Source organism: Pempheris klunzingeri, chromosome 15 (assembly GCF_042242105.1).
Source record: "Pempheris klunzingeri isolate RE-2024b chromosome 15, fPemKlu1.hap1, whole genome shotgun sequence".
NCBI classification, from domain to species: domain Eukaryota; kingdom Metazoa; phylum Chordata; class Actinopteri; order Acropomatiformes; family Pempheridae; genus Pempheris; species Pempheris klunzingeri.
Genome location: NC_092026.1, coordinates 373,293 through 386,062, shown reverse-complemented (window position 1 = coordinate 386,062; position 12,770 = coordinate 373,293). Strand labels below are relative to the sequence as shown.

Here is a 12,770-nt window from a genome sequence, read left to right as displayed (position 1 = left end):
TATTTTCACAATGGGCGGGAGAGCGCGCCGTCGTCGCGCAAAGGATTCTGGGAGATTGAGTTTGAGTTTCTCACTGTTGTGTTTGATGATTGTCATGCTGTTTGAGTGGTATCATCTGTGATATGTGTCCTTTATTATATAAACTATATTGATCATATATTATTACTATATATTATTATACCTTTACCTCAGCCTGCATGTTCTCCTCTTTCTAGTTTTATTTTCTGTAGTGTTCTATCTATCTATCTATCTATGCACAGCTTTAAATGACTTCATCCTATTATTCATCTCATTCATTGTTATTAACATTACCCGCCTGTTTTACTGTGTAGTTCTAAAAGATATCATCTAATAATAGATAATCATAATAATAATATAATCTATCTATCATCTAATTGTTGCCTAACTTATTAACCTAACCAATCACGTCTTATCAGAATAAAGTGCAACAAATGAGAGTTTGACATATGAATGAATTCATATAGAGAATATAGAGAATACACAGAGAGGAGGCTCACAGACCCCAGGACCACTTCACCCCCCCCACCCCCACCAGTCGTCTCATCAGCTCAGGTGAACAAAGCCCTGAGGAAGATCAACCCCCACAAAGCTGCAGGGCCGAACAACATTCCTGGACGAGCCCTCAGAGCATGTACCAACGAGCTGACCGACGTTCTCACCTCCATGTTCAACCTCTCCCTCAGCCAGAGAACTGTCCCCTCCTGCTTCAAGACCACCACCATCGTCCCCCTCCCCAAAAGGAGCCCGCCCACCTGCCTGAATGACTACAGGCCAGTAGCACTCACTCCAATCATTATGAAGTGCTTTGAGAGAGTGGTGCTGACCCACATTCGGAGCTGCATACCGGACACTCTGGACCCCCTACAGTACGCCTACCGGACCAACAGGTCCACTTCAGACGCCATTGCTGCAGTCCTGCACACCTCCCTCTCACACCTGGAGAATAAAGACTCCTACATCAGGATGCTCTTTATCGACTACAGCTCAGTATTCAACACGGTCATCCCCCACAAGCTCACCCACAAACTGTTCTCACTCGGACTGCACCCCCCCCCTCTGTGACTGGTTCCTGGACTTTCTGACTGGCAGGCCTCAGTCTGTCAGGATAGGAAACAGGACTTCAGCCAGCATCATCACCAACATCGGCACACCTCAGGGGTGTGTCCTCAGCCCCATCCTCTACACCCTGTTCACCCACGACTGTGTTGCCTCCCACAAGGACAACACCATCCTGAAGTTTGCAGACGACACCGCCGTGATAGGACGCATCACCGGTGGAGACGAAGCATCCTACAGGAGGGAGGTGGACACTCTGGTGACATGGTGTGAGGACAACAACCTCACCCTCAACACGGACAAGACGAAGGAGATGATAGTGGACATGAGGAAGGAGAGGAGCCCTCATCAGCCACTGCTCGTCCGAGGTCAGGAAGTGGAGAGGGTGAGCAGCTTCCAATACCTGGGGGTCCACATCAACGAGGACCTCACCTGGACACTGAACACCACACAGCTGGTGAAGAAGGCCCAGCAGCGGCTGTATTTCCTGAGGAGGCTGAGGAGGTTTGGCATGTCGTCAAAAATCCTCACCAACTTCTACAGCTGCGTTGTTGAGTCCATCTTAACCGGCTGCATCACCGTGTGGTACGGCAGCACCACCATCATGGACCATAAACGCCTGCAGAGAGTGGTGAAGACTGCGTCCAAGATCACCAGGACTCCCCTGCCCTCTCTGCAGAGCATCTACAGACACAGAGTCCACCGGAGGGCTGCCTCCATCATCAAAGACCCCACCCACCCCCAACACAAACTGTTCCCTCTCCTCCCCTCAGGCCGGAGGTACAGGAGTCTGAAATGCAGGACGTCCAGACTCAGGAACTCCTTCTTTCCCTCCACCATCAGGCTCCTTAACAGCCGATAGGAGTCAACAACACCAACTACCTCTAATCTGCACATTCACTTTGCTTTATGTTACTAAAGTTGTTTTAAATATATTTATGTAGCAATAGTAGTTTATATTTTATATTTATCCTCTCCTTTTTTTTACTCTTTTAAAATCTTTGAATCTCTATCATCTAAACTGTGTTTTGTAGTTTTACCATCCAGACATGCTGCACATAGTCTGCTGTGCTTCCTGTCATGTCCACCTGTTTATTTCTGCATTTGTGCATCACACTGTTCTCTGTAGCCGATACTGCTGGTTTTTAATCATAAAACACCTGTTAAATCTTCATTCTTCAATAATTAATGTTTAGTTTTCAGATGATCAGCAGTTGACCTCACATCAGATGAAGATATTAGAAGAAAACTGCATAATAAAAGGATGAAATGAAATATAAAAGATAAAACGCCCACACAAATAGAAATAAAGAACAGATGAATGTTTTTAAATTAATGTTTAACTTTTTAAAAGTTTCTTAAACACCGAGTGACGTCACCGCCTTCCCATCCAATCAGAGGAGAGCCCCTGAGTTGCCACGCGCTCTGACGGTCTCGCGCTGTCTCCTCCGCTAACGGCCGCCGGTAAGTCCGCTGCTCTCCGCGGTACCGCACCGGGCCCACAGCCGGTGCGGTACCGGCACACAGGACAGCCGGTCACCGGGCTGAGGTCCCGGTCTGACCTCCGTTTTAAACTTTAATCTGCTCCGTTTACCGCGGCTAACCGTTAGCTGCTACAGCTAACGGCTACATTAGCTTAACCGTCAGTGCCGCTTCAAACGGATTCTGTAGTTTTTAAACATGTTAAACGGTTCTGCTTCGGTTTCTGCGGGGTTTTATTCTCCTGGTTCTGCTCACATTGAGGGAAAGAAGTGAAAGTGTGTCACAATGTGTCTGAGTTAAAGGTGAATTCAGTGTAATTTAGTCACAGTGAGCAAAGCGCTAACAGCTAAAACATTGAGGCTCCGGACAGTGACGAGGTCAGCTTCTCTTTTTAATCTACACACAGTTTTTAAAGTTGCATCAAATTTAGTGGCATTAAAAACTGACGAAGTTAGCAGTCTTATTTTGATTAAAATTCTCTTTAAGATGAATTAATTAATTTATTAATTTATTTATTCGTTTTTTTGTCCTTGGTGGAGTCTGCTGCTCTGAACTATTAGTAGGTGCATTTAAGGAGGATCATTTGACTGATCAATTATTAATCACCACTACTTTAATAAGTGATTCATTTTGAGTCATTTTTTAATAATAAACGTCCAGATTCTGTAATTCCAGTATGTTCAATGTGAATATTTCCTGGTTTCTCTCCTCCTCTGTGACAGTAAACTGGACGTCTGAGGACGTCAGCTGGGCTTCACACTTTAGGAACCACATTTATGGGCCTCGTCTTTAGTGTGGATCTCTGTGTGTGTGTTTCCTCCAGCACCAGTTTAGTGTGTCAGGCAGCAGCGGTGATGATGAGCAGCAGAAGCCGCAGGGCCTGGTGAGAGCTGATGTACACAACATACCTATGACACACACCTGTCACACACCTGACTAGTCCTCTAATGTCACATGTGTGGAATCGGAGCTGCGGTGAATCTGTCTGTTCACCAGAGCTGAATGTGACTCAGAGATTCAGCCTTCTGTCACAGGAAACAGCCTGAACACCACAGACAGCAGACGCCGCCGTCTGTTGGCCGTCCATCTCCTGCACACTGATTGGTTCACTGATCGTAGTTTGTGTCGTCTCCTGTCTCAGTACGAAGCGTCGCTCCGGCTGTTTAGGCCGTAAAGGACAGGATGGACGAGTCTCCAGAGAGACTCTACAGAGGCCTGGATGGACAAAAGATGAGGTAACACTCTTCCTCCTCAGGCCCTTCACAGTAAAAGTCCTCCACGTGAAGCAGCAGGCTTTAACTGTGAAGCAGCTGCAGGGACAGGAAGTACACAGACAGCCTTTACAGATCTGTAATGTGTCTAAATAAACTGATAAAACAACTGTCACACACCTGTAACACACATATAACACTCCTGTAACACACATATAACACTCCTGTTACACACATATAACACTCCTGTTACACACATATAACACTCCTGTAACACACATATAACACTCCTGTAACACACATATAACACATCTGTAACACACATATAACACTCCTGTAACACACTTGTCACTCACCTGTCACTCACCTGTCACTGACCTGTCTCCTGTGCAGGATCTACAGACAGCATGATGAAACACGTCATGATATTGTCTTATATTAGTCAGGATGTTCACCTGGACGTCCTTCGTCAGTGTGTCATGACCCTGCGGCAGGTGATGATGATGATGGTGGTCTTCCTCCTCAGGATGAGAAGCTGCACAGGCTGCTGAAGGAGTTTGGCTCAAACAGCTGGTCTTCAGTGTCGCTTCATTTCAAAGTGAGTGCTTCTATTTTCCTGGCAGACACGTTTTTACCTCTGACGTCTTGTAGAAGAAGAAATGTCCGGCTCTGATCTTCGAATAGCTCACAGTGACTATTGAATAGTAGTTTTGATTTGATTTGATTGTTTACTGAATGTTATCATGGAAGCCTAAAGAAAACATCAAAGCTGCTTAAACACTTTGCAGTCAGCGTTTGGTTTGGTTTAGTGATCGCACAGTTACAGCAATACAATCTTCACCAAAACCAAGGAAGCTACATGAACAAAGCCACAGAAGTTATGTTACCTTTGATCATCATCTCCCTCCGACCGTAGATGGCACGTCTGACGTTTTCAACCGGTTTCTAAAACCGGCGGCTGCTCATGCTGCATGTTGCCCTCAAGGCTCCTCTGAAAAGCTGAAAAAGTCATTCAAGACGGTGTTCTGAGAACTACGATGGGATGCTGAAGGCCTCAAACACATCGTCAGTACACATGCTACAGGCTGTGAGCGCTGACGGTTGTTAAAGCTGTGACTCAGGCACAAAGTGATGTTGTTTGACAGGTTTCTGCGTCCTAACTGTGTCACAGGGTCAGAGGTCAGACGTAGAGTGTCAGCGGAGGTGGCAGCAGATAAAGAATCCAGAACTGGTCAAAGGTCCCTGGACTCAGGAAGAGGACGAGAGGGTAATCACTCAAACTGTCGACTGTAAATGTCACCCAGCCGTCACAGTCCTGACTGGTACCTGTTGGGCCGACCCAGAACTTGTTTGTCTTGACTGTATAACACGTTGTGACGTCATTTCCTGTGCAGGTCATTGATTTGGTTCAGCGGTACGGCATGAAGCGCTGGTCACTCATTGCCAAACACCTGCTCAGTCGTAACGGGAAGCAGTGCCGGGAGCGCTGGCACAACCACCTGAACCCATCGGTGAAGAAGAGCGGTTGGACACTGGAGGAGGACCGCATCATCTGTCAGGCCCACAGACTGCTGGGAAACCGCTGGGCCGACATCTCCAAACTGCTGCCTGGCAGGTACGTACACCTGCAGGCATCCAGTCTGTCATTGCAAGTAAGCAAATAGTGCCAAGTGACGTGAAACTGGCCTGGCACAGAGCTCCAGTTTCCCACAGAGACGGCATCATCGAACGTATCCTGTAGGGGAATCTGAGCTCTGATTGGCTGTCCTGACGTCCTGTCAGTGAATCAAACATGGAGCTCATTGATCCCACTGGATTAGCCCCAGTTAGCACAAGCATTAGCCCCAGTTAGCACAAACATTAGCTTCAGTTAGCACAAGCATTCGCCCCAGTTAGCACAAGCATTAGCCACGGTTAGCACAAGCATTAGCTTCACTTAGCACAAGCATTAGCGCCAGTTAGCACAAACATTAGCCCCAGTTAGCACAAGCATTAGCTTCACTTAGCACAAGCGTTAGCCCCAGTTAGCACAAGCATTAGCTTCAGTTAGCACAAACGTTAGCTTCAGTTAACACAAACGTTAGCCCCAGTTAGCACAAACGTTAGCCCCAGTTAGCACAAGCATTAGCTTCAGTTAGCACAAACGTTAGCCCCAGTTAGCTCAAATGTTAGCTTCAGTTAGTACTCGGTGTATTCTGAACGTTCCCTTTGCTTTGGTTGGGTGCTGATACGTAAAAATGACCTGAATGGGTTTTATTTCTCAAAAGAGAAGTTTCTGTGTTGTGTTCCCAGGACTGATAACTCCATCAAAAACCACTGGAACTCCACCCTGAAGAGGAAGGTGGAGAAGGAAGGATACCTGCAGGTCCTGCACCTCCACAACTCTTCCTCCACCAAACCAGCATCCAGGACCTGCAACGACCCCCCCAGCACGGCCAACGTCCCCACTAAGGTCAGCACCCGCCCATCGTCCACCCACCGAAACAACGCTGACGGTAATAACACTGATCTGCCCCCCTGCAGGCCGACAGTCTGTCCAGCGTGAAGGACGAGTCCAGCCTCACCTCCACCAATCAGAGCGCAGGTGGACGCCATTGCAACCACAGCCACCTCTGCTCCATCTATGTCCCCGCCTCCTCCTCCTCTTCGGGTTACGACTCCTCCCTGAGCGCGTGTGAGCTGACGGCGCCTGCTGAGCTGATGGAGATGGTACATCAGCTTTTATTTGTTGGAACACAGCTGAGGCTTTATTTTGAAATGCAGATTTTTTATATAACCCTGATCGTCGTCTGTCAGGCTCTGACTCTGCTCTAACTTCACTTATCTCATCGTATCTCCTGTTCCTCTGTTTCTGTTGAATGTCTGACTCATTTTCATTCTATTATATATAAAGATAATAGATATAAGTACATAACTGATCATTTACAGCGAGCTGTTCGTTTTGCATTAATGACGCCACTCGCTGTAAGTTATCCGTAACTTCTCCCTAAATTATTCAGACCTCAGAGACATGGAGTCGTGGCCCACAGGAAGTGACCTCATCGCTGTCCACCTGTCCGTCCAGAGAGGACGCCGACCCGTCCGTCATCGACCTGAGCCGCAGTTATGTAAGACACCGGGCATGTGATATCTATATATGAATATATGCTGTCACACTCTGATTGTAGTGGCAGATCACTGAGGATGAAGGCCGACATCATCACTGTCATCATCAGTTCATCTTTGATCTGTTTGTTCATTTTTTAGTCTATAAGATGTCACGAGTGCTGAGGTTACACACTCACATCACTTGTTTTCTCTGTTCAACACTAACATATTGAGTTTACTGTCTGAAATGAGAAAGAAAAGCAGAACCAGTTGAGTTTTGGTGTTAACGATAAATCCATCATGAGAATATCTGATCCAACATTCTGTTGGCTAACTGATGAATGGGTTCAAACACAAAGTACAAGACGACCTCATCGTTAAGTCTGAGCTCTGCATACGTGGACGTACATGTGGTGTTCAGCGTGGAGACGCGTGGACACGGCCCTGCTGTCTGTGTCCTCTGAGGACAGACAGGTGCCGACAGCGTGTTGTGTTGGCAGGTTTCAGGTCTGAAGGAGGTCCCCGGGGAGGACGGAGCCTCCTTCGTGGACTCCACATCCTCCTGGAGAGGAAGCAGCCTGCTGGGTGCTCTGACGTTCTCCCCCTCTGAGGTGAGGACACCGTGCTGTCTGTCCTCAATCTGAGGAAATGTGTCCTAGTGTCTGTCCCCTGACGTCCGTCCGTCCATCTGTATGCAGTTCTTCAGCCCGTGTGGCGTCGAGGATCTGAAGTTCCAGCGTCCGACTCTCACCTCCACCCCCGTCTGTTCCCACAAACACTGGAGCAGCGCCCAGCAGGACGACTGTCTGCACTGCACCACCAGCAACAGCACCCAGTAGGTCGGGGGTCAGAGGTCACACCCCGTCACTGTCGGCTCAAACCTCACACACACGAAAACACATGAGAAATGGAATTAATTGTGGAATTAAGGCGGGAAAGTCAAAGAGACGTGAGGTAAAACGGAGCGTTCAGACAGCTCCTTTAACAGAGCTGACGACGTGCTTGTTCACCAAACCTGTAGGTTTTCAGGTGTTTCTCAGTTTAAGACAAGTAAAGACAGTAAAACATGTTTTTGCACGGCCCGTTAACATACATGTCATAGAAATTACTGTTAAGTCATGGAAAGTTTAGGCTGACTGGATTTGTTTGTTAATAAGCTTTTAGGGTGAGGGTTTTTATTTAGTTGTATATTCAGTAGCAGCAAGTGTAGGAAAAAGGAGGAGAAACAAAACACAGTCTAGCAGCATCATCCAACAAGTTACAAAGATGAAAGGTACAATCCCAGCCAGACACCCCCACGTTAAGTCCAGATCTACACAAGAATGATGCCCATTAAGACGCATGTCCAGCCAAGGATAGCGACATATCTTTACGTTTTTGCAAGGAGCCTTTTAGGGTGTATCTGATTTTCTCCAGTTCTAAATAAGGCCAATAAGTCACTGCGAGGGCATGAAGGGTCAACATATGGGAACATGTTTGCCAGTCTTGCATCTGTAAAGTGAGCCCTCAAAACAGCTTTGACTTCATCAGACTGCCACGAGGGGAGCGGGTGAATTTAACATCTGACTCGGTGACTCGTGTTAAGTTCCCTGCAGACAGAACAGCAGCTGATGGGTTTGACAGTGAGAGTTTGTGTTCAGGACGCCCACAGAGATCAGAGAGAGGATCAGAGCGCTGTGGATGTCGGCTCCTCACACACCTACGCCGCTGAAAACCAGCAGCAGCATCCGGGATGAGGTGACCGCACGCCGTAAACGCTAACGCTGGAGTGTTGGAGCTGAGCTGCTGCAGACTCTTCAGTGTCTGTTTGTGGTTCAGGTGTCGGCATGTTCGAGCAGGATGGTGAATCTGATGTGGGAGGAGCGAAGTGTCGACGCTGACAGCCAACAATCCAGCAGCAGCTCAGAGGTCTGACTCACAGACATGCCAACAACACGCAGATACTCCATCGGGGTCACATGATCTCCCTGTGGTGCTGTCACACATACATTCACCTTTCACTCACAGTTAATGGAGAACTCTGGTGTTTCTCCCCCTGGTCCTCTCTGTCCTCATCCTGGTGTGTGAGTGACTGGTAGGTAGTAAAAGTGTTGGAACTGGTCCAGTAGATCACCTCAGCCAGCAGCCACCAAACGGGCTGCAATGGCTGCAACGTGATCCTTTGGGACAACTGCACCTGATCACAGTAGGTCCACTAAAAGAGCTTGTTTGATCCACTGACAGGCTCAGAGTGTTATTCTAAGTGTGTGACAGCATCATGGAAAGGATCCCTACAGAGAGAGACCTGGAAGATCCTTTTGGTTTAACCACAAACAGCACACACACCAGACTACATTGGTTTTACAGTTGAGTTTGGTAAGAACGTTTCTGCTCACAGTTTCAGGGGTCAGGACGTGAGTCTGTGAGGGGGTATGGACTTATTCAGACATTGTGGACCTGGAAAAACTTCTGTCTTCCAGGTCCAGGGAGAGAGTCTGCTGAGCTCCATCCTGCAGGTCCAGGGAGAGTCCGGGTCCTCCTCAGGGGTCCATGGAGAGTCCGGGTCCTCCTCGGGGGTCCATGGAGAGTCCGGGTCCTCCTCGGGGGTCCATGGAGAGTCCGGGTCTTCCTCGGGGGTCCATGGAGAGTCTGGGTCCTCCTCGGGGGTCCAGAAAGACTCCAGCTCCATCCAGGAGCTGGTCCAGAGAGAGACCCGGTCAGTCCTGGGCTGTGAGGAGTTTGGCTGCTTCCCATTGGACGGACAGATGGAGGTGTGGTGGTGCCAGCAGCCAGTCGGTTACCTGCACTCACCTGAGTGTCCTGCATACAGACTGAACCCCTTTGAGGTGAGGCCTGACCCAGGACCAGCTGTTCGACGAGCTCCGTCAGGGGTTTAACAGTTTACATCATCAGTAGGAACCAGTGGGCTGAGAGCCACAGACAGGAGGGCAGACAGGAAGGCAGGAGGGCAGACAGGAGGGTAGACAGGAAGGCTGACTCACCTGTCTGTATCGCTGACTCACCTGTGTTGTTGTGTGGGCAGCTGAGCGGTGAACTCCAGGTGGTGATGTTTGGGAAAACGGAGGATCAGATGAGTCTGACCGAGCAGGCCCGGGTCTACGTGGAGCCCTGATCGTCATCAGGAGACCGTCACCACATGACGCCCCGGTCAGTGGACACCTGTCACCTGTCTGCTCTCTATGGCGGTAAAGGCCGAGGCCTTACCGCGGTAAAATGACTGTTCTTGTCAATGGAGTCTGGTGGCTTTGAAGATGTTGATAGAAGGCCGTTTATCACCAAACTCCATTGACAAAACAGTAAGTTTAAGAGCAGCTGCTCCTGCGTTCTGGGAGCTACAATTTTGTCAATGGAGTCTGGTTGAAGGGAGCGATATAACAGCTGTTTGTGTGTATTTTCACTTTTTATTCCACTTGATTTTTTATTTCTGTTTTGCTTTTGCAGAGCATTGACCTTCGTCATTGTCATCCACGTCTCCATCATCTGCAGACACACCTGTGAGAGACACCTGCAGACTCTTTCCGTTAATTATACGGTAAAGCAGCTTCCATCGGTTTGTCTCTGCAGTCTGCTGAGTCGACCTGTGAATCATGAGTCAGCGTTTTAATCATTTTTAGTCTTCACTGCAGAGTCTCCATCAGTTCAGCTGATGTTTTATTGATTTATTGAGCAGTTCTTCTCTATTTTAATGATTTATTTTAATCCACTCAAACTGTTTTTAACAAAACCAACATTTCATCATTTCAAATACACTTTTTGATGCAATATTTTGATCATTTTACTGAACATTTGACTTTTAAAATGACCTGTACTTCTGTTTAAGCTTTGCTTTGTGTTTCTACATATTTACTTTTTGATTATTTCTTTATTCCTTGAAGTCTGGCTGCTTTTGACATGAAGACACTTTATATGTAACACCGTCTGCACTTTGGAAAACGTTTGAGTTTTACATTTTAAACTGATTTATTAAATGTATGTAATGTAACACTGAATATTTCATTTCATTTATTGTTTGATGTTTGAAGTCTTACTTAAACTCAATGTTTGGTACAAAACACAGTCAACATTGATTTATCCTTTATTGTTATTGTTTTATTTTAAGCTGCACAGAAACAAACCCTGAGTGATGTTTTAAAGACGTGATGTCTGAGGAGAACGTTGTGTTTTCAGATGTGACCCAGAATAAACTCGGTCGACTGAATAGGTCGTGTTTCCGTCTCACTGCTCACAGACTCACTTTTACACTTATACACTTTTAGTCGTCGTCACGCTGCCGAGGCTCAGAAAGTGTCCAAAAGACACAACACAGACTTTAACGTCCTCACCCGACCGCTATCATCGTCATCGGGTGACGACTTCCATCGCATCAGAAGACGAGTCCGAGTCCAGGTCAACTCGGACTTGGACGTGACCTGCTGACCTAGAAATTATGTCAGAGACTCGGACGTGACCTGGGGAGTCTTAGATGACCACGGCCACTTGGAGGTGACTGTAGTGACTCGAACGTGACCTCAGGGACTCCTCAGGGACTCCCCCTGGGACATGACCTCAGGGACGTGACCTCAGGGACTCCACTGGGACGTGACCTCAGGGACGTGACCTCAGGGACTCCACTGGGACGTGACCTCAGGGACGTGACCTCAGGGACTCCTCAGGGACGTGACCTCAGGGACTCCTCAGGGACGTGACCTCAGGGACTCCCCCTGGGATGTGACCTCAGGGACTCCACTGGGATGTGACCTCAGGGACTCCTCAGGGACTCCCCCTGGGATGTGACCTCAGGGACGTGACCTCAGGGACTCCACTGGGACGTGACCTCAGGGACGTGACCTCAGGGACTCCACTGGGATGTGACCTCAGGGACTCCTCAGGGACTCCCCCTGAGACGTGACCTCAGGGACGTGACCTCAGGGACTCCACTGGGATGTGACCTCAGGGACGTGACCTCAGGGACTCCACTGGGACGTGACCTCAGGGACTCCCCCTGGGACGTGACCTCAGGGACTCCACTGGGACGTGACCTCAGGGACTCCACTGGGACGTGACCTCAGGGACTCCACTGGGACGTGACCTCAGGGACTCCACTGGGATGTGACCTCAGGGACTCCACTGGGACGTGACCTCAGGGACGTGACCTCAGGGACTCCACTGGGACGTGACCTCAGGGACTCCACTGGGATGTGACCTCAGGGACATGACCTCAGGGACTCCTCAGGGACGTGACCTCAGGGACTCCACTGGGATGTGACCTCTGGGACGTGACCTCAGGGACTCCACTGGGATGTGACCTCTGGGACGTGACCTCAGGGACTCCCCCTGGGACGTGACCTCAGGGACGTGACCTCAGGGACTCCTCAGGGACGTGACCTCAGGGACTCCTCAGGGACGTGACCTCAAGGACTCCGCTGGGACGTGACCTCAGGGACTCCTCAGGGACGTGACCTCAGGGACTCCTCAGGGACGTGACCTCAAGGACTCCGCTGGGACGTGACCTCAGGGACTCCGCTGGGACGTGACCTCAGGGACGTGACCTCAGGGACTCCGCTGGGACGTGACCTCAGGGACAATCTCACTGTGTTGGACTAAACTTTATCTACTAAAAAATGACTTTAGCAACTTGGACACATTCTGTGACGGGACACGACCTTGTTGACTTGAAAATGACCTCAGAAAGCACTCGAGACTCCGCTTGGACACAGGAACTCAGAACTGACCAGAGACTTGATCCTTGGAGACTCAGACGTGACCTCAGTGACCTCAGAGACTCAGACGTCACCAGCACCTCAGGGACTTGTAGTGGTCGGGGGAAATCGCCTCAGAAACCTGGACCTGACATTGGCGACCTGTAGGTCACATGGTCTCAGTGGGACCTACATCTCCTGGTTCCGGTCTCGGTGCAGGTCAGCCGTGGGCGCT

At 49.0% G+C, this 12,770-nt stretch overlaps 1 protein-coding gene across 1 annotated transcript; it reads left to right on the top strand.

Moving 5' to 3' along the window:
• Positions 1 to 471: 471 nt before the first annotated feature.
• On the top strand, positions 472 to 9,969 carry LOC139214034 (transcriptional activator Myb-like). Its single transcript, XM_070844771.1, has 15 exons — positions 472 to 1,079; positions 1,192 to 1,344; positions 3,701 to 3,884; positions 4,297 to 4,368; positions 4,942 to 5,037; positions 5,165 to 5,385; positions 6,063 to 6,222; positions 6,294 to 6,479; positions 6,770 to 6,877; positions 7,358 to 7,468; positions 7,556 to 7,692; positions 8,498 to 8,594; positions 8,676 to 8,765; positions 9,317 to 9,682; positions 9,880 to 9,969. The coding sequence occupies exons 1-15, from the start codon at positions 472 to 474 to the stop codon at positions 9,967 to 9,969; spliced, it is 2,679 nt and encodes an 892-aa protein (XP_070700872.1).
• The last annotated feature ends 2,801 nt before the right edge of the window (positions 9,970 to 12,770 follow it).

What these genes read in the sequence shown, in the direction of transcription:
- LOC139214034 (XM_070844771.1), top strand. Translation starts at nt 472, where the DNA reads ATGAATTCATATAGAGAATATAGAGAATACACAGAGAGGAGGCTCACA. An exon ending in GTGGACACTCTGGTGACATG is followed by an intron (nt 1,345 to 3,700) that starts GTGTGAGGACAA and finishes CTCCTGTCTCAG; the next exon opens with TACGAAGCGTCGCTCCGGCT. An exon ending in TGACGTTCTCCCCCTCTGAG is followed by an intron (nt 7,469 to 7,555) that starts GTGAGGACACCG and finishes ATCTGTATGCAG; the next exon opens with TTCTTCAGCCCGTGTGGCGT.